Source organism: Mus musculus, chromosome 16 (genome assembly GCF_000001635.26).
Source record: "Mus musculus strain C57BL/6J chromosome 16, GRCm38.p6 C57BL/6J".
In the NCBI taxonomy this organism is placed as follows: Eukaryota; Metazoa; Chordata; class Mammalia; order Rodentia; family Muridae; genus Mus; species Mus musculus.
The window spans coordinates 94,447,754-94,474,533 of NC_000082.6; the positions used below are offsets into that span (position 1 = coordinate 94,447,754).

Sequence of the window (26,780 nt, forward strand, 5' to 3'; positions counted from 1 at the left end):
ACAAACCAATCAAAAGTTAAAGGAAAGTTTTATTACAAATTTCAGTAGTAAAATAATAGCGTTAGGGAAAAAAAAAAAAGCTGGCTCTGCTGAATGGTACTTTGTAGAGGTTTTAATTTCTGGATTATTACATTTCCCATGTAAGTTTTCCTTTTCCTGTTACTGTTACTCTCCTTTGAGACAGTTTGAAATAGATCATAAATTCTCAGGAGTTGTAAATTGACGCTTTTGTGGCTTACTCCTAGGGGGACCTTTCCCAGAAGGAAAAGGAGTGCCACCTACTCAGAGAGCAGCTGAAGGTAGCATGTGAGAACTGCGAGCAGATAGAACTCAGGAGCTCACAAGAGATCAAGGACCTGGAGGAAAAGCTGCAACGGCACACAGAGGAAAACAAGGTAAACCTCCCTGAGACTCGGTGATGGCTGCGGTGAGTGGCAGTGTTTGTCAGCCTCAGTCAGCTGAGCTGCACCAGTGGCCACACAAGAACTCCTTCTCAGGAGCCTCTCTCACTTTTCCCTGCAGCACACCCAGTGGCAGTGCTCCTTGTAGTGATGTAGAACCTTACCAACTGTTTTGAGAAAAGGACTATAAATCTGGGATTTAATTTAATTGCCTTGTCTGTTTGACTGAAACTCTTCTGTGTTTAATTCCAAGTTAAATTCCTGTCTGCGTTGTGAGGCACTATCAGAGGAGAGGTCACAAATGTGAGCCTGCAGCCACTCGTGGTTCCGTCTAGAACTCTTCCGACAGAGCAGTTAGCTTACTTAATATCACTGAACTTAGTTTGCTTATCTGGAAGACTTGGGGTAAAACTCTGTGGTAAAGAATGAGGGTTAATAAGTAATTGACTCTGTTCCTATCCCTCATCTTCATGAGGAAATGTCAGAATAACTCATGGAGCCTGTGCTGTATTCAAGTCTCTGGAGTATCTGGTTTGAATTCTATTAGTTGAGACTGACCATCAGTTATTTAGTGAAGTGGTACCAGTTGGCAAAAAAAAAAAAAAAAGGTGGCTTTAGTGGCAAGGAGATTACAGGTGTGAGAAAATGATGTTCCTTTTCATAAAGGGAATGGAGAGACCCATTTAAGAAGGAAAAAATGGTTTGAGAAGTCAGAATTAACATCTGGAATAATACATTAAGTAGTAGGAAATTAGCTTAATTAGGAAACTTGTCTATTAGAATTGGAGTATACCTGGAAGAAAGGAGATAGAGTAAGTGTGGCAGCACTCCCAGGACCTGTTCACAGAGATCGGCCTAGGGATACCAGTAAAAAGAAAAAAAAAAAAAAATTAAAGCCTACTTAGCATATGATTCGTGGAATGCAAACTTGAATAAACTACTTGAGAGATATAATAAAGTAAAATAATGATACAAATGTGGTATTGCCTCAGGAAGATTTGAACAGTAATCCATGTGGCCTTGTTTGAGTGGCAGGCAGATTCAGGCACATAGTACTTCACATAGGCATTTGGTGAGTGAAGTTTGTGAAAGAGACGTCTCCAGCTTCACACACTGGTGGTCAGACTTGGTACTTTATTCACACAGCTCATCAAGCCTGTTTGTACAGATGTTCTCTACCTTGGGGATAGAGCGCACCCAAGAGGAAGACTGACAGAGCAGCAGCTCTGACCGCGGTTCTCTGTCTAGCTCCCATGCCCTTGAGGTTTCAGACGTCTGAGAGAGGGTCTTACTGCGTAATCTGGGTTGGGCTCAAAGTCCATGGCCTTTTATCTCGGACGTGTTGGGAGCATAGGCAGGCAGCCCATACCAGGTTCTTCTAGTGCCTTTTCTTTTTGTGTGGTTTGCATCTGGTGTCAAGATTGTTCTCAAGAACATGGTGAGTCCGTTACTGCATCCCTCAAACAACAGGTTCGTTCAGGTACTAGACTTAGTTGGCGAGCTGTGTACCCTCTTAAATTTCGAACCTGAGTTTCTTCGGTTGTGTCTACAAGAGTAGGTGGGAATGAATATGATCATTTCCTTTTACGAAGCAGCACGTGAACTCAGGTCAGAGTTTCACTGTGAGCATTGCGCAAACGCACATGATTTTAATTCTTTATGCTTTCATAACTGATTTCCTATAGGCAGTTTTGCCAAGCAGGTTCTCATCCTGTTGCATAACCATCTCCCTTTCAAAAAACCAGATCAAAGGTGAGATCATTGGCCCAGAGTGCAAACAGAGGTGGCCTGGCTTCCACTGGCATAGCAAGCAGATTTACATTGATCTTAGAAATAAAAATGACCATGTAGAATACAGGAGTTTGTAAGGATGGTAGGCACGGGGTCATCTAAGTCACAGAAGTGAAGTGATGTGTTTGGAATCAGCAAGATTGTATTAGAAAGGAAAATGTGGACAAGACCAGCCTAAGGGGACATCACAGAACTTTGGTTCCACTCCTGCCACTTTGTAAGAGAGCCCGTGTATCACATCCATTCAGGCTGTTCTCTGAATTGGGACTCAGGCTTGCAGGAAGACTAGTTAGCAGGGCCATCGCCAAAAACATAGAAACCCTGGGTGTCTAAGGCATAAGAGAAAAGGGGAGAAATGGCCTCTTGAGTCTGTATCATTTTTTACTTTAATGCCATTACTTCCTATTACATTTGAGTAGTTGAATGTAGGGTGCACCATCCGTTTGAGGGAGAAAGCCCATGTTTTTGTAACTGAATCTTTGTTCTCAGTGTGTTCTGAACCAGCAGGATCAGGACCTCAAGAATTAATAAGAAACTAGTCTTTCTTTAGCAAATAGGAGTACAGAGTTTTATTAAGCATGTATTGGTAGTTGTGGAATTTGAGACTGGACACTATTTAACATTTCCATGTTCACATATCTCAAAACCAGCAGTTACTTAAGGAGCTGGGGTCTGGGAGTGGCGCTGACCCTCGCCCTCCAGGAAGGGAACCAGCATTGCCTCCGGTGTGTCTCTGCCACACTGCCTGAAATTCAGGCAGGTGGTCAATCCAGATGCCTTTAATGGCCAGCCACGGGCATCTTATTTGTATTTCTAGAAACAAAACCTACTGGGCTTGCCAGCTAAAACATATGCAGGCTTCTTGTAGGTAGGTAACTGTGTAGGCTGAAGCGTGTGGTACAGAGTTCTTCTGAGTACCTTCCTGCAGGGAGTGCATGTGGTCGCCTGTGGCTGTGCTGTGAGGACGCCGCTCCCTGGACTTGAGCTGCTGCGTATGCTGAGACACCGTCAGGTTCTTTTCCTCTCTAGAAAGTATTGCCATGATTATTCATATATTTTCTAAAATGCTTCTAGATCTCAAAGACGGAATTAGACTGGTTCCTCCAAGATTTGGACAGAGAGATTAAAAAGTGGCAACAAGAGAAAAAAGAAATCCAAGAAAGATTAAAAGCCCTGAAGAAAAAAATTAAAAAGGTTATCAATACCAGTGAAATGTAAGTAACAGTTAAAAGACGGCTGACATTATTTTAATATCCTGACGTTTCTGATTCTTGTCATTTCTTCTTCGTGTTGAATTTCATAAGTATAGACCTTTATAGGGGCTGGAGAGATGACTCGGTGTTAAGAGCATTGGATGCTCCTCCTGAGGGTCCAAGTTCAGTCCCCAGCAGCCATGTGGCAGCTCACAACTGTCTGTAACCCAGCTTCAAGCAATTTGACACCTTCACACTGCAGACAACACACCAGTGCGCATAAAATAAGAATAAATAAATCATTTTTAAAAGACCTTTGTAGATACTACTTTCACAGTAGTTTTATATCATTTAAAAAACATTAGTTGAAAAGTTCTCTCACCGAGAAATTTGTCTGAGCTGGCATGTTTTCAGGTAAATTGCATAAAAGTGAGAGTAGCCTAAAACCAAGTCTTTAAAGGCCCAGCTGCTGTTCGGGGGAGCGTTACTGTGAACGTTAGCTTTTCTTTTTACCGACCACAGAGGGGGTAAGTCTACATGTAAAGTTGTGTCCAACATGAAGGCTCAGGGGTAATGATTAACCATAAATCTTGAGATTGTTAGCATTTGGTCTTGTGATATGCAGGGTTTGTTAGTAACTGCAGGTCTTGGGCATAATTGTCACAGAGGCTTTATCTGAGGCAGTCTCAGAGTATTGTCCATTGCTTAGATCAGAGTGACCTGTGTCCCATGTCTATGAGGAATTGTCTTGGTTAGTGACTGCCTTCCCACCCTGTACTGAGCGGTACCATCCCTAAGTGCATGGGCCTGGACTGTGTAAGAAATCTATAGCTCAGTGTGAGCCAGCGATGTGGTGAGCCGGAGAGTGAGGCAGCAAGCAGCTCTCCGTGTGTCTGTCTGCTCATGCTTGAGGCCCTGCCTTGACTTCCCTCTGTGATGGCCTCCTACTTAGAAGTGGGAGCTGACACAAACCCTTTGCCCTAAGTTTGGTTCAGTTATGACGTATATCTCAGTGTTGTAGTCACTGTTGTATTGCTCTGAAGAGACCTTGACCACAGCAACTCTTACAAAAGAAAGTGTTTAATTGGGGTGTGCTTTCTGTGTCAGAGGCATGGTCCAGTGTTAGCATGGTGGGGAGCACGGGGAGGTGGGTGCTGAGAGCAGTACTGAGAGCTGCATCCTGATCCATGGGAGGAAAAGGAGACATCTGGGCCTGGCATGAGTTTTCAAAAACCTTAAAGCCTACCTCCAGTGACGCAGTTCCTCCAGCAAGGCCACACCTATTCAAGGCCATGCCTTTTAACCCTTGTGATTCTTTGAAATAGTTCCACTTCCTGGTGACCATACAATCAAATGAGTCTATGGGGGCCTCAAGCCTCCATACACAGCAACAGAAAATAATCTAGAACAAGCCCTGACTCTCTGTGACCCATTCCTAAACTCCTGCTGTTCAGCACACTTCTATACGATCCCTTAGTTTAGTTTCTGCTGCTGTAGCAAGACACCAAGCTCAGGAACTTACCAGCTGTTGTGTTTGCTGATGATCTAGCAATCTGGACTGGGAGCCTGGCTGAACCATGCTTCTGTCATCGCCAGTGGCCCTATATGTAACTGTTCTCCTGAAGGTTAACAGTATGTGACAGCATCACCAGAATTATGTCATTTGATTACATACAAGTAGTTTCATGGAAACAATAAGTAAAACTTGCTCTAAAGGGATGGTCTAAGTTCACAGGGTGCTTCTGTGAGCATGGGTGCAGTTTACTGTGTGAAGTTGTAGTAAAAAACCTGAGAGGTAATGAAGCGTGTGTGACTGCTTTTACAGGCCTGCCCAGAAAAATGATGGATTCGATAAGGAATGTGAACCACATCCGGACCAGTCCCTTGGATTCAGGCAACTAAGCTTTAATTATTCTTAGTCGGTCTCACTAGACTTCTAAGTATATTGTTGTTTATTTGTTTCTCTTAGACACTTCTGAAGACTTGAATATGTATATATTTCAGGTCTCTACTCTTTATTTCCCATTGTCAGTATAAAAATGCCTAGACTTAACTACTTTGATTGACTCTTTTTTTGTTTATTTGTTTTGTTTTAAGTAGGGTCTCAACTGTGTAATCCTGGCTGTCCTAGAACTCCCTTTGTAGACCAGGCTGGCTTTCAAGTTCTGGGATTATTAGCATATGCCTCCATGCCTGGCTCTCCCCCCACCCCCCTTTAAATAACTTGAAACTAAAAATGTACTTGAAACACTCTTCTGAGGTGGGTGTGACTTAGTGGCAGCAGTGTTTTCCTGGCATGTAGGAGCATGGCCTGGTCCCATCCCCGTCAGTAGAAAGCACCTTTTGTGCCACCTGAAACTCTAGTCTCAACATGGAGTTACAGTGTGTTGCTCTGTTATTGCAACTTTGTTGCATAGTTTTCTTGTGAACTTGTAGGGCTTCCCTATAATCCTTACTAATTAATACTGTGTTATTCTGTACAGAGCTAGGTCTCGGGAATCAGCAGTTGTATTTTGCTCTGCTCCTTTAATGTAGTCTGCATACTCGGTTCCCATCATATCTGTGCCTTTCTTAGTGTAATAGTATATGGCCGCGATGGAGCTGGAAGTCACAGTAAGCAGACATCCCAGACTTACACTCTGCAGGGTTTTCTTTTGTGCAGATCGTAGACTTTAATGTTTATGTGTGTAGGTCACGACACTAGAGAGGGACTATGGGAGAGCTTACGAGTTGAAGAGTAAATGTATTTGAAATGAAAACAAAAGCAGAGTGATGGTAGGAAGGAAGGGTGGGCCGTCTGGAGAAGGTCAGAGCACCGCATTTTAATTGTCATAGTGAAACTCAGGACTCTATGCTAGCTTTAGATCATGTGGCCGTGAACAGCGTTGGACAGGTCACCTTTTCCTTTTCTTACAAATGCTTCATAGTGGAATTTCTTGCATAAAAGACAGCATTTGAGAACAGTTACACTCCTGAGGAATCACACTCAAAGCTAACCTCTGGTCTTCAGACATGCACTCACACAACATACACACAATCACACAAATAAAGCCAACACTGGTGTGGTGCCCTTGTGTGCTCCTCTGCACTTACTCCAGAGACGTTCCTTTGATTCCTTTTATCCTTTTGATCACTTGTAAAGTGTAGCGAGCACAGTGTGTCTGAATTGAGGCAGGAAGTTAGTCTAGAAAGCGTGATGTGATTTCAAAGCTGAACTGGCATGTGACATCCTTGTGATCTCAATGGCTGGATTTGGTTTCAAGGGTTTTTTTTCCTTATTCTTCACAGCAGTGCACTCACAGATGAGAAGACAAAAGTAGAAGAGTCTGTCAGGAAAGGGAAAGAGCTCTATGAAGAGAGTCACCAGAGAGCCGTGGCTGCAGAGGTGAGTCCAGGGCATGAGGGAGCAGCAGGCAGAGGGGGCAGAGAGGGCCTTTGCTCTACTAATATTGATGTTAGAATAATGCTATTTCAGAAGCTAAGACGGAAAGAAGTAGGCCGGCATGCATAGTCTCATTTCTAAATAAAATCAGGGTTAGTTTTCTTTGCCTGAATGTTTTTAGTTTTTTAGTTTTGAGGGTTTTTTTAAGATTTATTTATTTATTTTATATATATGAGTGCACTGTAGCTGAACAGATAGTTGTGAGCCTTAATGTGGTAGTTGGGAGTTGAATTTAGGACCTCTGATCGCTCCAGTCAACCCCGCTTGCTCCGGTCAGCGCTTGGTCCAGTCAGCCCCGCTCGCTCAGTCCCTGCTGACTCCAGCCCAAAGATTTACTGTTATAAATAATACACCGTAGCTGTCTTCAGACGCACCAGAAGAGGTAGTCAAATATCATTACAGATGGTTGTGAGCCACCATGTGGTTGTTGGGATTTAAACTCAGGACCTTCAGAAGAGCAGTCAGTGCTCTTAGCCGCTGAACCATCTCACCACCCCGATTTTTAGTTTTTATTCCTTCTTTTCAGTACTAGGACTTCATGCTTGCCAGGCAAGCACACCACTGAGTTACATCCCTAAACCCAAAATTTTATACTTGTTTCAGAATTGTGCCCACAAATAAATATACACACACGTACATACATACATACATGCATACATGCATATATATACATATATGTATATGTGTATATATACATATATAATTTTATAGCATTTTTATTTAACATAATAATTTAGTTATATCTTATGCTTTTCATGGACTGCCTTATATTTAATCAAGTGACATACCATGAGATATATCAGTATTTACTAATCCTTCAGGAACAAATTAAAAGAACCTTCTGGGCTGAGAGATGCCTCTCTGTTGGCAAAGTGCTTGTACTTGCTGAACAACTATGAGGACCTGAGGTCCATCCCTAGAATTCGTACTTTTTAAATAAGCTGGCATTAGGGAGGCAGAGATAGACAGATCCCCGAGGCTCACCCACAAGCCAGCTTGTCCTACTTAGCAAGTTGAAGGCTAGTGAGAGACCTTATCTTAACCAAACAAAAAAAGGTGGATGTCACCTCAGAAATGACACCAGGGATTGTCCTCTTGACCTCTATTTGTGTGCACATGTGTATGTATACACATATCCATTACCTACTTAATAAAATATATTCCTGACTGGGGTAGTGACTTGTAATTCTAATCTCAGATACACCAAGAAGCAGAGATAGAGAAATGACAAGTCTAAGGACATCCTATTCCTAACTATAAAATAAAAAACAATGTATGTGTCAATTTAGGTGTCTGTTTAAGTATTCCTCCATCCTAGAGAAATATACATCAATATTGGTATATTATTTTAAAAACTGAAGCAAAGGAAGTGGTTTTGCATGATGCCTAGCTTTTGTTTCTAAAATGTAATTTCTGACACTTATTTTAGAACCAAGTTCTGTTTGTTATTAAGTACATCTATGGTTTTTCTGGGAAACTGAGGAAAGAATTAACTTGGACAGTCTGGAAATAGCAGACTTCCCAGTTACCTGTCAACCATGCAGTGCTTCTAAGAGGAGCTGGGTAAGGAGCCAGCATACAACACTGTGCTAAGCGCACAACAGCATGCCCACCTCCAATTTTCTCCGCCTATTCAGCTCACGTTTTGTGCTGCATAGCAGCAGGTTTGGTGGTGGGCCCTGTCCAGGTTAGTGACCTGGATTAAAATGAGGTATTCTGCATCTCCCGCACTGTTACATAACAGCCAGTTACCTTGTAGGGAAAGCTGAATGCATGCCCTAGACGTTAGTGCTGCAGATCCCTCTGGGGAGGCGTTGGCCTCTGGGTCCTGACAAGCTGGCCCTGAGCTTGTGTGCAGCTTAAGCAGAAAGTCATGGTGCCCTGTCATTAATGTATATGCTTTGGGTGTCATTTTCAAATTCTCATTCCTTTCACCTGGTGAAATTACAGTGTAATCATGTTCTGAGGAGCTTGTCATCGTACTTCATTTAAAGAGAAACTGGAAAGCACTTTGCAATGCTTACATGTCAATGTTTTAAGTACACATCTTTTTTTTACATGTCCATTTTTTGGCACACATCTTCATTTGTAAAATATTTATAAAATATTTATCCTCTAATGTATGAACAGGTATCTGTTCTTGAAAACTGGAAAGAGCGAGAAGTGTGCAAACTACAGGGTGTGGCGTCACAATCAGAAGCCTATCTTAAAAGCCTCAAGCTGATGAGCAGGTACCCCCGCCCCCCTCGTGTTATTCCCATTAAAGCTAGAGAAACTTGAATGGAAAAAGTTATTTACACTGTCCCTCCCCAAGGCCTTCCAGAGCCATGCCCCATCCCTACCCACACAATCTTGTTTGCCCCTACCCCCAGCACACACAAAAATGAAAATAAACAAATGGGGAAGAACCTAGTATGACAAAAAATAGCAAAACAAAGCCAAAAATGCCCAAAAGTAAAACCATAGAATTCATTTTGTGTTGGCCACACCCAATGAGACCCCAGTGGAGAAGACTGGTTCTCTCTTGGCCATTGGGGTCAGTTGCAAACAGCTTTTTGGTTAAGGGTCTCTGTTTCCCTAGTTCTGAGACTAAAGTTTACACCTCCACACTTGGTCCAAAATATACAGTTTCAAAAAATACTTTTTATTACGTGTTTGTTTCTGTTTACCTTTAAATGCTTTTACTTTTTCCTGTCTGTAAAGTGGATACGATGCACTTTCCTATTTTGAAATTTTCCAGTGATTCTGCAACGTATCCCGATGTGGAGTATGATATACTTTCATGGGAGTCATTTCTTTCTACTGTAAGAGAAGAGATCGAGAGCAAAAAGGTCAGTGGGAAAATGTCATGATTGTACTGAGGTCATGGTGGTTCTAGTTCTCAGGAGACCACTGCCAGTACTTAAAACACTCCTTTGTTTAATGTTGGCAATTGTTTTTGTTGAACTATTAGGAATTTTTCATGAAATCTGTGATTTTTAATTATCTTAGAGCATTTGCTTAGCATGCACAAGGCCCAGGGTTCACTTCTGAGCACTAAGAAAAGGAAAAGCAGGAATTACCAGAGTCTTCCCAGTATTTGGAAGATGGTGAGAAACAGTTGTCTTGCTCCAGTGACCCTGGGGCCTGGGAGGTCCGCCCTGCCTTCCTTTGCTGCCTCAACCCACTAGAAGCCTGTGGGTTAAAAGGTGTGGGTTGGTTGGTTTGTTTGTTTTTGGGAAGATTATTTTAAAGTTTTGTCATACTCTTAGTCATGTCAGTTATCTGATAAGAAAAAAATATTAACTGCAAATAGTGGTTTTCTTTTGGAATTTTTTTTAGAAACTTCACATTTACCCTTCTCCCCACAGTCTCAGTTTGAAGAGCATATTAAGGCCATTAAGAATGGTTCTCGACTCAGTGACCTTTCCAGTGTGCAGCTTTCTGAGGTTTCATTTCCTGGTTGTTCGACGGTGAGTTAATCAGTGTAAAGAAATGCATAGCCACAGCGTCTTCCTAAAGTGTCCAGCATAGTTTGATTTTACTGTTTTCTGAGAATAGGAATGGGTTAGTCTTAATGTTTCCATGTTGGTGTTATGTGTAGCTTTCAAGCTTTAGACGTTTAAATGTAAATGGATCAGTGTTTCTGTATTCAGGCATGAGAGCAGGACTGAGATACGCTGTGATCCGTTTCTGTCACTTTCATGTAACATGTGTCTTTCTTTTCTTGATGCAAGTGTGTGTGTGTGAGACAGACAGACAGACAGACAATGAACTACATGTAGTCTAGGATATAAAAAAGCAGTCTGAGTAACAGGTGTGTGAAGTTTAATTTCACCATCTGAAATTAAACTTCTCGATACTTGGTGGCATAAGTCTGAAGTCTGTTTCCTCAACAGATACAAAGCAAACAGTGCTACATGTAAGACATGTAGGACTTGATTGGACGTTTTGTAGTTTTGTAAATTTCAAAATTTACAAAATTATAATTTCAAATTTTTTTCATGTTCAAAATTGAGACTTCTCAGTGTACCAGGAACTTTTTGTGTAAAAAAGTATCCTTGGATCCTGTATTTTGCGCCTCATATCTCCGTCATTTGTTCAGTGGGTATTTGATAGTGATGAAGATTAAATGTGTGCTGAGACCTCTCAGTGCTACAGGCTTGGACCAGAGTCACAAAGAAAGCATGCTGGTGTTTTTCCCAGCCACTAGTGGAGATGCTCCAGTAACATAGATCCTCCTCTAAGGTAGGAAAGGGAGCTGAAAATAAAAGGTACACATAGTCTGTGCTTTGGGAAGGGTCCCGAGGAACACTGCAGGTCTTTCCTGGTTTGTTTCTACTCAGAAGTTGTGATTAAATCAATGCTTGGCAAAGATGAGATTGAGGGAGGAGTAGATGAGAGGACAAGGCTGGGTGGCTTCTCCTTGGCCTACAACCCTCACCCTCTGTAGTGTGTGGAAGAGGGGAGACTGTAGTTGAGAGCAGTACAGAGGAAGGAAGACCTGTGCTGCTCACGAGACTAGAGCAGTGTGGCTATATGAAAAATCTGAGTCAAGGGTGGGTGAGAGACTGCTGCTGAGCCTGGATGGGGTTTTGTTTTGTTTTGTTTTGTTTTGTTTTGTTTTGTTTTGTTTTGTTTTGTTGTATATAGCATTCTGCCTGTATGTATGCTTGTAGACCAGAAGAGGGCATCAGATCTCATTACAGATGGTTGGGAGCCTCCATGTGGTTGCTGGGAATTAAACTCTGTAAGAATAGCCAGTGGTATTAACGTCTGAGCCATCTGATCACCCAAATGGATGTGCAGATAAGAAGTCTAGTCTAGAAAGTAAGAGGTGGCCTAGTGAGACAGGAGTCTAGGGTTGAGATCTGGCCCTCCTGCAGTAGTATAAACTACACAGAGCTGCAGGACGGGGCCTGGAGAGAGTGAAGCCTGCAGAGACGGCACTTTTGAAGCAGATGTGACCCTCCCTGCTGGGTCTCTCTCTGTCTTAGATGGTGGAGACAATTGTTTATAAGTCACACATCTGTATGTGTTCTAATGAGAATTTATGATGCTGATTCTTTAAAAATCAATTCACTGTATTCAGGTTTGTTGAGTGAGCGTTATGCTGTGGGCATGCATACTCAGTTTGTTTTTCTCCCTGTCACTCAAGGGAAGCCCTAAGTGACCCCGGCCATTGTGGTCTTTACTCCACAGATCCATCCTCAGTTCCTCTCTGAGTCTTCAGGCCATGAGGATCCCGGACTGGTGGCTTGTGTAGACAGCATGACTGGAGCAGTCCTCAATGATCCTTACATGGACTCTGCTAGTGGCTGCCCAGAGGAGGTTCCAGAACTGTCGCTGGGATCACCCACCCATCAGCCAGAAGTTACTCAACAGCTTGAGCTCAAGGGGGCTAGCCAGGTGTCTCCATCAGAACAGAGCCCTGAGGCCGACGAGAAACTATCTGGACAGGCTACTCGGTCAAGCCAGTCTCCAAAAAAGCCTTCCAACAGTATTATTGAACACCTGTCAGTGATATTCCCATGTTATACCAGGTATAATTCTGACTATTAAATATTGCATTAACTGTTTCTTTGCAGTTTGTTGCTACTGTCCTATAGAGACAGGGTTTCATCACTGTGAATTCGCTGATCTGGAATTCACTATGTAGACTAGTCTGATCTTGGACTTGAAGAGATCCACCTGCCTCTCCTCCTGACTGCTTCGATGAAAGACGTATGCTACCATGCATGGCCATTGAACTGTTTTCTTGGTCAGATAAAACCATGACCAAGTACAGACTACTGTGAAAAGAACTGTGTTGTTTTGCTGAGAAAAACCAGCACTTCGTTCCTTGCCTCTTAGACCATAGTAGTGTGGTGCTGGGCATTAACCCAGGGCTCTCTGCACATTAGACAAAATCTCCAACCCTGAGGTGTACATCCAGACCACAAGTGACTGCTGTCGTGTTCGTATCAGGATTGAAAACATTGACCTCTAAGTTACCCAGCAGCAGAACCCATCTAAGACGTAATGAGATTTGTAATACAGCAACATCATTTACTTTGGAGTCAGTAAGTGTAAAATAATAGCTCTGTATCACAGTGGAAAAGACAGCAAAGAGCACAAACAACTTAGGGTTTGCAGACAAGAGGTCTGACTGGGGGCTGGCGAGATGGCTCAGTGGGTAAGAGCACCCGACTGCTCTTCCGAAGGTCAGGAGTTCAAATCCCAGCAACCACATGGTGGCTCACAACCATCCATAACAAGATCTGACTCCCTCTTCTGGAGTATCTGAAGACAGCTACAGTGTACTTACATATAATAAATAAATATTTAAAAAAAAAAAAAAAAGAAGTCTGACTTGTTAGATTGACCACAAAGGGGCTGGCTCTGTGTGGGTCTCCGGAAGAGCTCCTGAGGCTCAGGCAGCAAGCGCTGCTTCCCAGGCTGTAGCGTCTGCTTCCCAGTCAGGGCCAGTGTCTAGGCAGATCGAGAGAAGCACAAGTAAGGATGTGTGCACAGCTGAAAACTCAGGACTGTGCAGCATAGCCTTTTGTACCTGCATTGTATTTTCTTTCTCAGTATTAATGACAAGTATGAGATTGAAATTTAGGAACAAAGTGGTCATTAAACATGTCTGGGGCAGCCGGGGAGGTAACTCAGTTCAGTAAAGTACTTAGGCAAGCACAAGGACCCAAGCTCAGGTCCCTCTCACCCTCATAAAAAGGCGACGAAGGCAGCTAGCCTCAGTAATCACAGCACAGCAGAGGCAAAGACGATAGGCAGACCCCTATGTCCTATAGGGCATCTAGGCTATCCTTTCTAAAAAACAAACAGGAGAGTGATAGAGCAAGACACCCAGTGTTGACCTCTGGCTCCATGTATGTGTGCACACAGACTCAGTGCTGGTCTCTGCTGTTGGCCGACCTGATTGGTACTCAGGTCAGGTGTGGTCGTCTGTCCCTTTAATCATAGTACCTGGAGACAGAGGCAGGCAGGTCTCTGTGAGGTTTAGTCCATCCTGGTCTGCATAGTGACTTCCAGGCCAGCCAGGGTTACACAATGAGACCCTGTTGCAAAAACAGAAAATGTAATATTGAAATATTTTGAAGATTCGTTTGATGAATTTTCTAAAAGTTATTTATTTTATGTGTGTGAGTACACAGTCTCACTCTTCAGACACACCAGCAGAGGGCATTGGGATCTCATTACAGATGGTTGTGAGCCACCATGTGGTTGCTGGGAATTGAACTCAGGACCTCTGGAAGAACAGAACAGTCAGCGCTCCTAACCGGTGAACCATCTCTCCAGCCCCTGTTTAACTTTTTAGTTACATGTGTCTGGTATGATAAGTATATGAGTGTATGTCCCCATGGAGGCCAAAATAGGGTACTGGATACCTAGAGCTAGAGTTACCAGTGTCTGTGGGCCTCTGAATGATTGCTGGGGACTGAATGTGGGCCCTCTATGAGGGCCATATGCACTGCTGAACCAGGCCTTTAGTAAAATGCTGAAATTCTGCTACCCACAAGGGAAGAGTTATTTTACCTTAAACAGTTCTCTCTCTGTACAGCCATCACAGTTAACTGTGGTCCACAGATTAGTGTTTGGTGTGTGCTGATATTGATACTGAGTTGATATTGTTATTTATCACTCACTTTTCCCTTTCAGCACTGAGCTTGCTGGGTTTATTAAGAAAGTTAGAAACAAAACCAAGAACTCATTCTCGGGATTAACTATTGAGGAGATTGTGGAGAAAGTGACAGAACACATTGTCGATGAGCAAAAGAAGAAAAAGGTAAGATGTTCATCTTCATGCTTATTTGTAAAATGTGAGAATAAAAAGCTTCAAGCCAAACCACAGTGTAGAGTGCAGCTGACTGGAGACGGTGGCCAGACTCAGTAACTCACTTCATCTCCTCTTTCTACCTCATCACCTCGGTAGCCAAATCCAGGAAAAGACAAGAAGACATCTGAGGCTCATTCGGCTGCCTCTGTGGCCAAGTCCTCCCAGAGTCCACCCTTGGCAGCTGCTGGACCATCAGCTAGAACCAAAGGCCAGAAAAAAGATGATGTCCCTGTGAGTATCATCTGTGTGAGTGCACAGCTCGTTTTCCTCTTTGATGGGACAGGAAGGGAACAGAATTTTTAATCCATGAGCTAACCATTTTCACTTTGAAGCTTGTTTTATTTGAGACTAAAATTAGGAAGCAGATTTTGCTGTATTTGAACATATATCCATATCTGATACCCAGGGCAAAGACCCTGTATACAAGTGTCAGCCCTGGGGGGCTAGAGAGATGGCTCAGCGGTTAAGAGCACTGACTGCTCTTTCGAAGGTCTTGAGTTCAAATCTCAGCAACCACACGGTGACTCACAAACATCCATAATGAGATTTGATGCTCTCTTCTGGTGCATCTAAAGACAGCTACAGTGTACTTAGATATAATAAATAAATCTAAAAGAAACCAAGTGACAGCCTTGACTGTCCTGGGCATAACCCAGCTTTGTAGTGTGCCTACATTTCTGCAAATGGCCAAGTGTGTAGATCTTTTAAATCACTTGATAAAATAGTTTCTGGATAGTTTTATTCTTTGTAAGCAAGGACTTTGTACTTAAGAGTGGCCTGTGTCGCTTAGCATTGCAGTGAGCCCGGGCAGCTGTGGAACAGGCATGCCAATGCTGCCTCCACCTCTTCCCTTGAGAGCCTGAGGAGATAATGGCATGGCCTGTGTCTACCTGAAATGTGACATTGCTGTTTAAGTCTTGTTTTCTTTTAGGAAAATTAGAATTTTGTGTTTACATAGCACATGTGTTAAATTGTTATTATAGCTCTATATAAATTTGCACAGTTCTAGAAGTGTTTATATCTTACATTAAATATCCGAGGTATGAATGTTTGTGAGCCTGTTAGCATTCACTTGTGTGAAGCTGTGACTGTCATGTTTAGCAGACAGCAAGGAATCCCTAGTCCTTACCACACTGAGTGATTAATGCTGGAGACCTACTAAGGACACACAGTTGTTGGAGAGGCCCCTTCCGTTTAGATTGCATTTGGTATAGATCATACTTTGCCCTGCTTCTCCTGCTGTAGTGCAGAAGTGAGGGCCATGTAAAAGTTGCAGGCCACACAGTGTTCTTTCAGGGCCCGCAGCACAAAATGGTGCAGAGCACAGGTTCGTTGCTTAGAGCTAGTACTAGTAGCTAGTACTGAATCTTTGTGGACTGATCTTTATTCCTCTTGTGCTTTTGGGGTTTTTGGTTTGGTTTGGTTTTTTGGGGGTTTGTTTGTTTTTGTTTTGTTGTCATTGTGGTTTGGGTTGGAGAGTTTTTTTTGGGGGGGGGGTCTACTGCCCTGCGGAGCTTTTCCATTCCTCCCCCATTGAGGTCTCCAAGGGTCCCATCTCCACTTACCCTGTGAGAAAATGCTAGGGGTGGGGGCTGCAGGACTAGGTCAGGCCCTGACTTCTCTGGAGCTTAAGTGAGTTGCATCTTCAATGACCCTCCACCCAGATGGGATTCTCCAGCATTTGTATTTTTAAAGGAGGATATTTCACCACCACCACCACCACCACCACCACCACCACCACCACCACCACCTCCCCACCTCTCAAGAAGGAGAACAGGCAACATTTGAAGGAGGGAGCTCTTTCTGTGATGATTCATCTTCAGTGTTGATTAGATGGTGGGTGGCCTGGGAGACGGGCCTCTGGGCGTGCCTGAGGGGATAATCTGGACGAGGTTACCTGAGGTAAAAAGACCCACCAGTGTGGGTGGTATTATTTTCCTAGACTGTGGGAGAAAGTATGAGTATGCACATACAGGAGCAAGTGCACACTTGTGTACCTGGGCAGAGGCCAAGGTCCTGCTGTTATCCTCACTGTATTCTCTTCAGACAAAAGTCTGACTGAACCTGGAGCTGTTTTTCAGTGAGGTTGATGGCCGGCAAGCCCCAGTGGCCTCCTGTCTTTCCCTTCCATACGTAGCTCTGCATTTATAGATGTGTGCAACTGTGCCCACCTTTTAATGCAAGCCCTCGGGATCCAACCTCAGGAACTCATACCCATGCAACAAGCACTCCTTCCTACTGAAACAGGCTACAGTAGAAGATGCAAACTATAAAGGCATTATATAAACTAAAGCTGGATGTGGCAGTATACATATGTAATCCTATCTACTCAGGAGGCTGATGCAGGAGGATTGCAATTTTGAGGCAGCCTGGGCTCCTGTCTCAAAAATAAACCTGAAGAACTACCCTTAACCAGAATTGCCACATTGTTTTTACTAAACCTGATCAAATGTATGGGTTAGTCTCGGTAAAAGTGATTGTGTCAGGGCCTGGAGGGCAACTCAGTGGTTAAAAGCACACACTGGTGTTGCAGAAGACCTGACTTCTTCCCAGCACGGTGAGCTGATGGTGCTGCCCACCTGTAACTCCCACTTCCAGGGGATCTAATGCACGCCATAGGTAAAAACAAGTAGTTTGTTTGTTTGTTTGTTTTGTGCTTTTTTTTTTTTTTTTTTTTTTAAGATGAGCACTTTGGTCTTAATTCTTATATCCTTGGTGTGGGTGGGTGAGAGGAATTTCGGATTTGTTTATACTTAGAACTACGTATCTTTCTACACTGGGAGTCAGGTTAACTGTAAGGTTTCCAGGTCTTCAGACCTTACTCCACATCTTAGGGCTCATGCCTCCATGTCTTCCCTGACTCTGAGTGCTGCAGTAGAACAGAGTGAACCCTCACTGTAGCTCCTGCCCTGTATCTGCCTGGGCCCTGTTCACACCTCAGGAAAGACAGCAGAACTCCACAGCGCTGCAGCTTAGCCCTGGTCAGTCACCTGCAGGTGTTTCTGGGTCAGTTTGGGGCCATAGTTCTTATTTGTTGCTAAAGTCCTATATAAACAAGACTCTTGCTTCTGAGATGCTTGAAACTATGATGAAAAGTAGAACTTAGTGTCCACTGTAGTAGGGCAAGTGCTATGTATGAGCCACAGACGCTGCCTACAGAAAACTTTGTGTGCTCACCGGACTCAACACAGGAGGCCAGAGACCTGTTGGTTTCCATGTGCAGTGCTGCACAATCTCTTTATTGCATTTCCCAGGTGAGCCACCAGTATGCTCTGTTTTGATTTGTACTAATAATCCATGCTTAGAGAAACCTCAGAAAAAAAGTAAACCTATCCTAGCCAGGGGTAACCCTATTAATACTTTATATATCAGAATCGTTTCTAGGTACATCTGTAGATATATAGTCTCTTTAATTATTTTTAAAAAATAATTACATAATAAATACTGCCACTATCTGTATTTACCCAGTGGTCTGTATAGACCTACTTTCTGTGTCATCATTTATCAACTTCAAATATTATAATTGGCCATAAGACAGTGTCTTAGGGTCTCATTGCTGTGAAGAGACAGCATGGCCAAGGCAGTTCTTACAAGGGCAAACATTTCATTGGAGCTGGCATACAGTTTCAGAGTTTCAGTGCATTATCACTGTGGCAGGAAGCAGGGTGGCATGCAGGCAGGCCTGGTGCAAGAGCAGCTGAAGAGTTAAACAACTTGGTCTGAAGGCATCCAGGAGAAGACTCACATTCCACATAGGGCGGAGCCTGATCATAGGAGCCTCGAAGTCCACCCACAGTGACACACCTCCTGGAAGTGCCTCTCTGTAGGCCAAGCGTATTTAACCCACTACAGATAGTACGTCATATGTGGATATGTTATATTCAAGTCCTGACTGATTTGTAACACTAATCTATTTTTACTCCCACATTTTAACTATGGGATGGGAGATGGTTATTACAGGCACTGTTAGCTGTTGAAACGGTTCCCTCTGAGAAAATTAGAACTTTATATTTGTTTTGGGGAAGGTCATGTTTTGGAACATGATCTCTCTATGTGGTCCTGGAGTTTGCTATGTAGATTAGGCTGCTCTCAAACTCTCAGAGATCCTCCTGCCTCTGCCTCCCAGGTGCTGGGAATAATGGTGTGTTCGCTTCTTTTCTTTTTTTTTTTTTTTTTTTTGAGACAGGGTTTCTCTGTATAGCCCTGGCTGTCCTGGAACTCACTTTGTAGACCAGGCTGGCCTCGAACTTAGAAATCCGCCTGCCTCTGCCCCCCGGAGTGCTGGGATTAAAGGTGTGCGCCACCACGCCAGGCATGTGTTCGCTTCTTATTTGTTATTTTTCTGCTTTTTTTCTTAGAAACTATTTTAAAATAAGCTGTTCCTCACTCTGTTCAAGCACAAAGCAAAAACAGTCTGCCACCCTTTGTGGCAAAAATATATGTAGGCCATGAGCGCTCATATCATAAAGTTAGTTTATTATTTAAACATGTTTGTTTCCACAGGCACCAGATGGAAATTCCTGTGAGATATGCCATGAAATATTCAAGTCAAAAAACATGCGTGTGCTAAAATGTGGGCACAAGTTTCACAAAGGGGTAAGAATTATCTTTGACTACCTTTATAGCAAGCATTTTGAAAATAAAAATGGAATTTTTTCTAGGAGTCTATATTTGTGTTTACAAAAACGTTTTTAGTTTATAAATCTCCACATGTGTTCATGTGACTGTAAACATAGATGTTTTGTTTGGGAAGTGGATAGGGTTCTCAGGGCAGGGTGTCTAGCTCTGTGGATGACTGTTTCTGCCCATCATGCCAGGGGCAGAGAATTACAGGTATATAATAGGCATAGCTGTATTGGCTATGAGACTCAAAGAATTAATTCCTTGAAAGGACTTCATGACTTCAAGGTCTTATATGACTAAATAAATAAATTGTACCCAGTATCTGCTTGGTGTATTGTATGGAGCTGAGTTCACATGCTAAAGGTAGCTTCTGTCTAGGCGTTTGGTCCAAGTCCTTCCAGGACTGATCGTCTCTGTATTTTGGCACTGCTGGGTTGGGACAGATCAGGTTAGACGTAAAGTACTTGCCAGAAGGAATTGAAACGCTTGCAGAGCCTCCTTCGGATATGGCACCAATGCTTGGGCCTTCTGGCTTTCTGTGCCTGGCCGGCCATGTGACAGCAGTCTGGCAGCCAGGAGCAGCAACATGGAATGTGGCACAGAGGCTTGTGAGGAGCAGCATTGGGTGATTTTGTGGCCACAAAACTGACAGCTTGTACAAATGAGTGAAGGTAGAAGAGCTTAGACGGAGGCCAGGGTGTAAGGAGGACAAGGCCCTTCATGAGGTCATGAATCTAGTTCTGGGGCACTGCCCTGAGCAGACATTGATGGCTTAAGTATGGGCAGCACCAGACTTGGAGGTAACATGAGCCATATGTATCCCTGCCAGAGTCCAGTGATCTGAGAGAGCCGAGGCCCACGTGGTCCTGAGGGCACCAGCTGACTTTGCTTTCTCACTTGCAGTGCTTTAAGCAGTGGCTGAAAGGGCAGAGCACGTGCCCCACCTGTGGCAGCAGTGACCTGCTGTCAGAAGAGTAACTGTTGCACCATCGTCACAGACCCAGCCCAGGAGAAGATGGGAACCTCCTTCCTGTTGCTGTAGGTAGTCACTCCTCACTAATGCACCATGCACTTCATGAGTTAAAGAACAACAGTGTCCTGTTACCAGTGTAAAAACAGCAAACATGGAAGCTCTCACACTGTGCATCACAAAGCTAACAAATGGAAATCTGAATTGCAGTCTGTCCCAGGTTCCAGGCAGGTGACAGCCATGTGTGTCTGCAATGCTGTCACCATGGTCCTGCACTGTCGTGGCTGCTGCAGGATACTCTGAGATGAGCAGGTTCTTTGGAAAGAACTGCTGAGCTCCTCAAAGCAGTGCTGAGATTGTAAAGGCTCTCAGCCTCCTCAGTTCCTCATGTGGCACTGTAGCATCCCCGTCATAAATTTTTAAAGTGCTTATGATTCAATTAATCTACATTTTGGTAATCAATTATAAAATACTTTTTAAATTAGTATTGGCTATTTTTTTTTTTTACCCTGGGAAGATGCTGTCTGCTCACAGGAGTCCCACACTTGGCACTTACACTAAGGTTACCATGTAAGTCTCATGAGTCAGCAGTGCTTGGAAGTGCACAGCTGGCTAGTGCTGAAAACAGGACATAGTGCCCAGCGCAGGGCAGCCACCCTCACCCTCCTTCCTTATCCTTCCACCAGAAGAGAAATGTACCACAGTCCTGATGTGTTGGTGTTAACATTGTTCTGTTTGACTTTTGTGTAAAGTAATGCATGCAATCTTGTAATGTGGCCTGAAAACAAGCTAACTGTATTAGAAACTATTCAAAAACTAGGTATTTTTAGTGACCTGTAGGCAGTGGCAAATACAGACATGTGAACCTTGAATACATTACATTTCTCTCAAACACAAAGAAACAAACAAAAAACTTTTCCAGCGTGTTCTCTGCTGCCCTGGAGATGCCGTCACCTTCCACCCGTGTCTGTGTGAGTTGTGGTGTCTTAGTGACTTAGTATGTAGCTCACTCCTTATTCTGAGACATTGTCTGTGGTGTCCCTGAAACATGGTGTCCATGCTGTAACAGTGGAGTGCAGTACATGCCTGAGTACACACAGCAGCTTATAGTATCTGTCGGGTACAAAGAAGAGTAGCTGTTGAGACAGAGAGCTGTGCTTCGTGTCAGAGCCTGTGAACATGCCTTACACTTGTCCAGTAACTGTCAATAAAGAACATTATAAAAGGTCAGCCGTTCACTGTCGTCCTTGCCCAGGTCCTTTAGAATTGCATTCTGCGTGGGAGTTCAGGGTCCTGTTCTGTCAAACATTGAGAAACTGACTTTATTTGGGAAGAACAGGCAAGTTGCACCTGATGATCTTAACCAAGGATCTTGGGGTTATTTTAGAGGCTGGATTAAAACATCCCTTTGTGCCTAGATACTGCTCGCCAAGCCCGAGTTCCCAAGGCTGACTGTTTAAATCGGTGACTAGGATGTTCATGCAGAAATCACAGACTCGATTCTCCCGTTCATGTGGGCACATGCAAACATGCTGAGGATAACTTGATTTCTTGCGGGTTTGTTTCTGAGGCGCTTGTGTTCGTGGACTGCTGAAGCTGATTGATAGTGCCTTTTTAAAGGCTCTTTTGGGTATGCTAAGCACTAATAAAGGAAGCACGGTCTATTAATACATTTTACTAGGTATAGACAGGCTAATGTTACCAACTGGGCCTGTCCTAAAGGAAAGTTGTCAGACACGGTCTTTGGAGTGTCTTCATATAAGGTTGCTTTCACAACTGTTGATGGCACTGTACTGATACTTGGGACGCATCACCCTCTGGGGATGTGACCTCCTCCTGAGCTGCCACTGCTGCTGCTGCTGTTGCCACCACCGCTGCCACCACCAAGTCAGACTCCATAACAGCACTGAGTTCTCAAAACCTTGAGGAATAGACAAGGTGCAAATGCTCCTCACGGAAGGCCGAGGACACTGGCAGTCCTCCATTCTTAATTCCTGACCTCACAGTGGGACCCCGCCCCTGTTCATCATCTCCTCACAATAGGCTAAGGATACTGGCAGTCCTCCACCCTTAATTCCTAACCTCATGGTGGGACACCGCCCCTATTCATCATTTCACTAATCATCATTCCACCCAGCTCCATGACAGCTATAGTGAAAAGTGAGCACAATTTTAAACTTTTGCTCATACAATTGTGTTCATAGAGTAGCATTTAATTCATATAATATATAAATTGAAGAAGTGGCCATGCCTTAAAATTAGATTTTTTTTCTCTTGGAAGTGATTAATCTCTGTTACGAATAATGGATAATTAAAACTTAAGTGGAGCCCTAGCAGTGCAAGATCTATTTGTAAGGTGATGTGAAAGACCATATAGTGAAAACAGATGTAAGAGGGATCTCACACCACAGCTCAAGCAGCAAGACTAGTTTAGTCATTCCTCAGTCATAACCCTCTCTGGAGAAGATTCCAAGAACACAGAAGAGAACGACAGAGGTGTGTACTGCTGGGCTGAGGAAGCACAGTGACGGGACAGTTGCTAAGAACGAGGGCCAGAACAGCTCCTGGAGAGCTGCATGAATGAAATGGGCAGGGTTTCTGTTTTATTAAACTGCAGTGGAAGAAAGGACTGAAAGTCGTGCCTGGAACCTTTTCCCCCACACAGTGGCCTACATGCCAGCCTTCATGCAGTCACCTGTCCTCAGTGTCTGTGGACAGGCAATGCCAGGAATAGAAATCCATGAAAACTGGGACCAGTCACTCAGGGACAGGAACACCTGCAAAAATGTCACCAGACAAGACATTTTGATGGAGTAGTAAACAAGAGGTGGCCCCTGAGAGTATGAGCAAAAGCGGGGTATGTGCATGTAAGAAAATGTCACAGCACCATCATTCTGTACAGTCTGTCTACTAGTGACGTATGTGCTACAAGAGATGGTAAGGGGGAACTGACCGTTTTAGTGAGAGCCTGTGCGCTGCACAGGGCAGGCGTGGTCTTGTAGAAAGCATTTGTTAGACTAAGTGGAAGCACTCACTTTACAGCATAGTCTGAACTGGATCAAATGTCTCAGAGTCACTTTGAAAAATGTTTTGGAATCCTGAGCCCAGGACACTATAAACCTTATCTTTTTCTGTAACAAAGGATAATTTCACCTACATTTGTCCCAAAGTGTTTCTGTGAGTGCTGTTTACTTGTTCAGAATGAGGAGGCATGTGCACCACTGCCTTGGAAGGGTCCAGGCAAGGCTCCTTGGCTTAGAGAGCTATTCTTCATCCTGCCACTGCCTCTGCCTTACATGGTCTCACTGTTTCCCACTTTAAAGAGAGAACAAAATAGCAAAAGTATGGAAATTCTCGTCAACTGAAAAAATCCCAGTGAGTGGACGGTCAGTCGATACAGACATCAGAAAAAGATGGCTACATTAAGAATAATAATGTGGGGGGGGGTGGGGGGGAAGAATAATAATATTGGCTATCCCCATGGGAAACGTTTAACCTGTCACAGTACAGACAGATACTAATTCCAGATGGACCAATCCTAAACATGAACAGATTTTCCTTCAAGACAACAGATTTTTAGAAAACCATAAAGGTGGATCTTACTTCAGGGTTGAGCAACTCAGTAAATTGTTTCCATGAAGTAGAAGAGACAAAGGCAGAACAGCTAATCCACAAACACACAAGTGGTTCATAAACATCCTGATACAAAATAAAACCTGAGTAGGATGATGCTGTACATTGTCCAGAGCTTGCTGGATACCGGCTTGAGGACCATCTACCTTTGTGTTGTGAAGGTCTAGCACCTTGGAGTCCACCATTCCTTCTGATCTAACCAACAAACCCAATTAGTATGCTTGCAGAGGTTCTATGAACCAGTTTTGGAGTTGTTAGATGGATGCTACACAGTGAGTTCTATGTTCAGAGGTGTCACGTTGGGAGTGCAGAGTCATCAGTGGATAGGAGAAATAACCAGGTAACCTCAGGGCCTTGCCTGCCTGAAGGAAAGCACAGCTGGTTCAATGGAACTTTGAAATGTAAAATGGTAAGGTCCCCCAGCACTGCTTAGGTGGTTTTCAGCCGAATGAACTTTCCCGAGCCCTTGCTGTCCTAAAAGGACAGGGTCCACTCGTCTTTGAGCGAGGGACACAGCCTCTTCATAGTTCCTAGGGAGCCTCTCTCTGTGTCTTGGCTTGAAGCAAGAAGCTTCTATGTGCGTACATGTTGCTGACCCCATGCTGGAGTAACTTGTCTGCTGAGCAGGTAACGGGCCAGGCCTTGGGCCTTGTCAAGAGCCTTCCAAGCAGAGTGGAAATTGCCATCTTCTATGGCACAGCATGCTTCAAAAAGAGAAGCTTGTGTTTAATAATGTGCTCTTGCCTCAAATAGTATCACTGTTTTCAGCAAATACCTTGAGGCTCTAGTGGATAAATACCAGGCTGCTTCCTAAGGTCTTCTTCCTCCTTACTTAAAAAATTATGTATGAAGGCATTCTGCTGAATTCCTTTAGTCTCTTATTTCAGCTTCTATTTATTTGGTGTGATAGAAAGGTCTTAATTTAGATCTTCCTGCCACCAGTTCCAAGAAATCCGCCACCAGCTCCAAGTTTCGTGTCCTGAAGTGCCACCCCATTCCAGTGGGGTGAGCCAGCAGCCTCCGAAAAGAGAAAGCAGTGGAACAGATGGGCATTGTACTTCCAGACGCTGGCTGCCACCCAGCGCCAGCAGGACTCCAGCTTTCTTCTATCCTCTGGGGAGGCCACATTGCTTTTGCTTCCAGAGGCACGGCTACCACAGTCTCTAACCTGCCAGACAGAAAACCGAAGCCAAGCCCTCCCTACTTCCTGGGCTTTCAGGCACTGAGGGACAATGCCCTTCATGCTCCTCATCCCACTGTACGTCTGACAGGCCCTGGTTCCTCCACCTTGCAATACCCTAGCTGCCCCCACTGGGAGCAAACCAAGTGGTCCTGGCCACCAGGATGGCTATATAACATTGATCTGCGACTATTCATTGAACCATCAAATATGCCACAGGAGGCACAGTTCTAGTGCCCCAGTTATAACAACAGACAAGAAGAAAGGACTTGAGCATTCCAATAGTGGAGGCTGACGTCAAGTAGGACAGTAAAACACATGATATGTCCCTGGTAATCCCAGAGAAGAATGGGACCAGGAAGGGATAAGGGAGGATGGGGACAGTAGGGTGGGGTAGGGCTCCAGCTTTGAACAGAGGCCAGGGAAGTCAGCACTTGGTAGCAGCCGGGAGGAGGGAGTGGAGGTGGTAGAGTGTCCAGACTTGGAGTCATGAGGGAAGCTGCCAGCGCAGCAAAGCCTGCTAGTGTATTTAGGGGATTCTTCAGGAGTGGGAGCTGTTGTTAGGGACAGTGGGGTGCCTGAGCACAGCAGCCTAACGCCAGCAAGATGGACGCATTCCCACAGAGGACAGTCAGCTTGCTGGCGAGCTCTCCTTAAATGTTAGTACTGCACATGACCTGGCACTCAAGAGACGAGACCTAACAGCTAAGCAGAGACTATTCTGATACACTCTTGTTCTTAACAGCCCCCTGAACTGCTTCTCATCGGTTCCTTGTCATCCAGGCTGGCACAGTTGGTCTGCCCTATACTCACGGCTGTCTGTTCCTGTGTACCCCCTTACACTGGACTTTCTGTATACAGCCGGTGCCTACTCAGCAGTCAGCCCACATCCCGCCACAGTCCTTTCAGTGTGGAGACTTCATAGCCCACCTCACCAAGCATTGGCATTCTCACTTATGGGGGATAAAAACATGTGCCTTGCTCATAGCTGCTCAGTAAACATTTCAAAGTACACAGACTACATAGGATAAAAGCCACAACACAAAACTGGTGGCCTTCACATCTAGGGAGCCTGGCCCTCCTCTGACTTCTCACTGTACCAGACTCAGGATCTTTCCACTGTCTTCCAGCATCATTTTTTTTTAAGATTTATTTATTATTATATGTAAGTACACAGTAGCTGTCTTCAGACACACCAGAAGAGGGAGTCAGATCTTGTTACGGATGGTTGTGAGCCACCATGTGGTTGCTGGGATTTGAACTCTGGACATTCGGAAGAGCAGTTGGGTGCTCTTACCCACTGAGCCATAAACAATTTGGCAATACTAGGCCCACTAATTACAATCATAGCATTTTTTTTTTTTTTTTGGTTTTTCGAGACAGGGTTTCTCTGTGTAGCCCTGGCTGTCCTGGAACTCACTTTGTAGACCAGGCTGGCCTCAAACTCAGAAATTTGCCTGCCTCTGCCTCCCGAGTGCTAGGATTAAAGGCATGCGCCACCATGCCCAGCTTAAGTACCCTTTTCATACCCATTTTACAGATGCAGAAATAAACCTCAAAGTTTAAATAACTTTCCTGAAATAATAACCTGAGTGAGTCTAGGCTTGAACCTGCTGAGCAAACTCACTCACTACTCTAGCCATTCATCTGCTGACTAGTGCTCCCCTCTCAGCCCAGATCAACTTCTCTCCTAAGGAACAGCAGCTAAAGTCACGGAGTGCAGCCCAT

At 44.1% G+C, this 26,780-nt stretch overlaps 1 protein-coding gene across 37 annotated transcripts in view; it reads left to right on the top strand.

Annotated features, from left to right (window-relative positions):
- The window catches only part of Ttc3 (tetratricopeptide repeat domain 3), a 98,598-nt gene extending 77,129 nt beyond the window's left edge, over positions 1 to 21,469 (top strand). For 35 of the 37 annotated variants that reach the window (XM_006522997.4, XM_006522995.4, XM_006523000.4 and 32 more), the window contains 12 exons: positions 246 to 395; positions 3,267 to 3,406; positions 5,211 to 5,279; positions 6,674 to 6,770; positions 8,958 to 9,058; positions 9,568 to 9,658; positions 10,178 to 10,279; positions 12,009 to 12,349; positions 14,469 to 14,595; positions 14,743 to 14,877; positions 19,150 to 19,242; positions 20,173 to 21,469. In XM_006522997.4, the coding sequence (XP_006523060.1) occupies positions 246 to 395; positions 3,267 to 3,406; positions 5,211 to 5,279; positions 6,674 to 6,770; positions 8,958 to 9,058; positions 9,568 to 9,658; positions 10,178 to 10,279; positions 12,009 to 12,349; positions 14,469 to 14,595; positions 14,743 to 14,877; positions 19,150 to 19,242; positions 20,173 to 20,247 (1,521 nt within the window). In that variant the 3' untranslated portion in view covers positions 20,248 to 21,469. The remainder of the gene's footprint in view (positions 1 to 245; positions 396 to 3,266; positions 3,407 to 5,210; positions 5,280 to 6,673; positions 6,771 to 8,957; positions 9,059 to 9,567; positions 9,659 to 10,177; positions 10,280 to 12,008; positions 12,350 to 14,468; positions 14,596 to 14,742; positions 14,878 to 19,149; positions 19,243 to 20,172) is intronic. The other 2 variants (NM_009441.2, XM_006522985.1) reach the window with 2 other exon arrangements.
- The last annotated feature ends 5,311 nt before the right edge of the window (positions 21,470 to 26,780 follow it).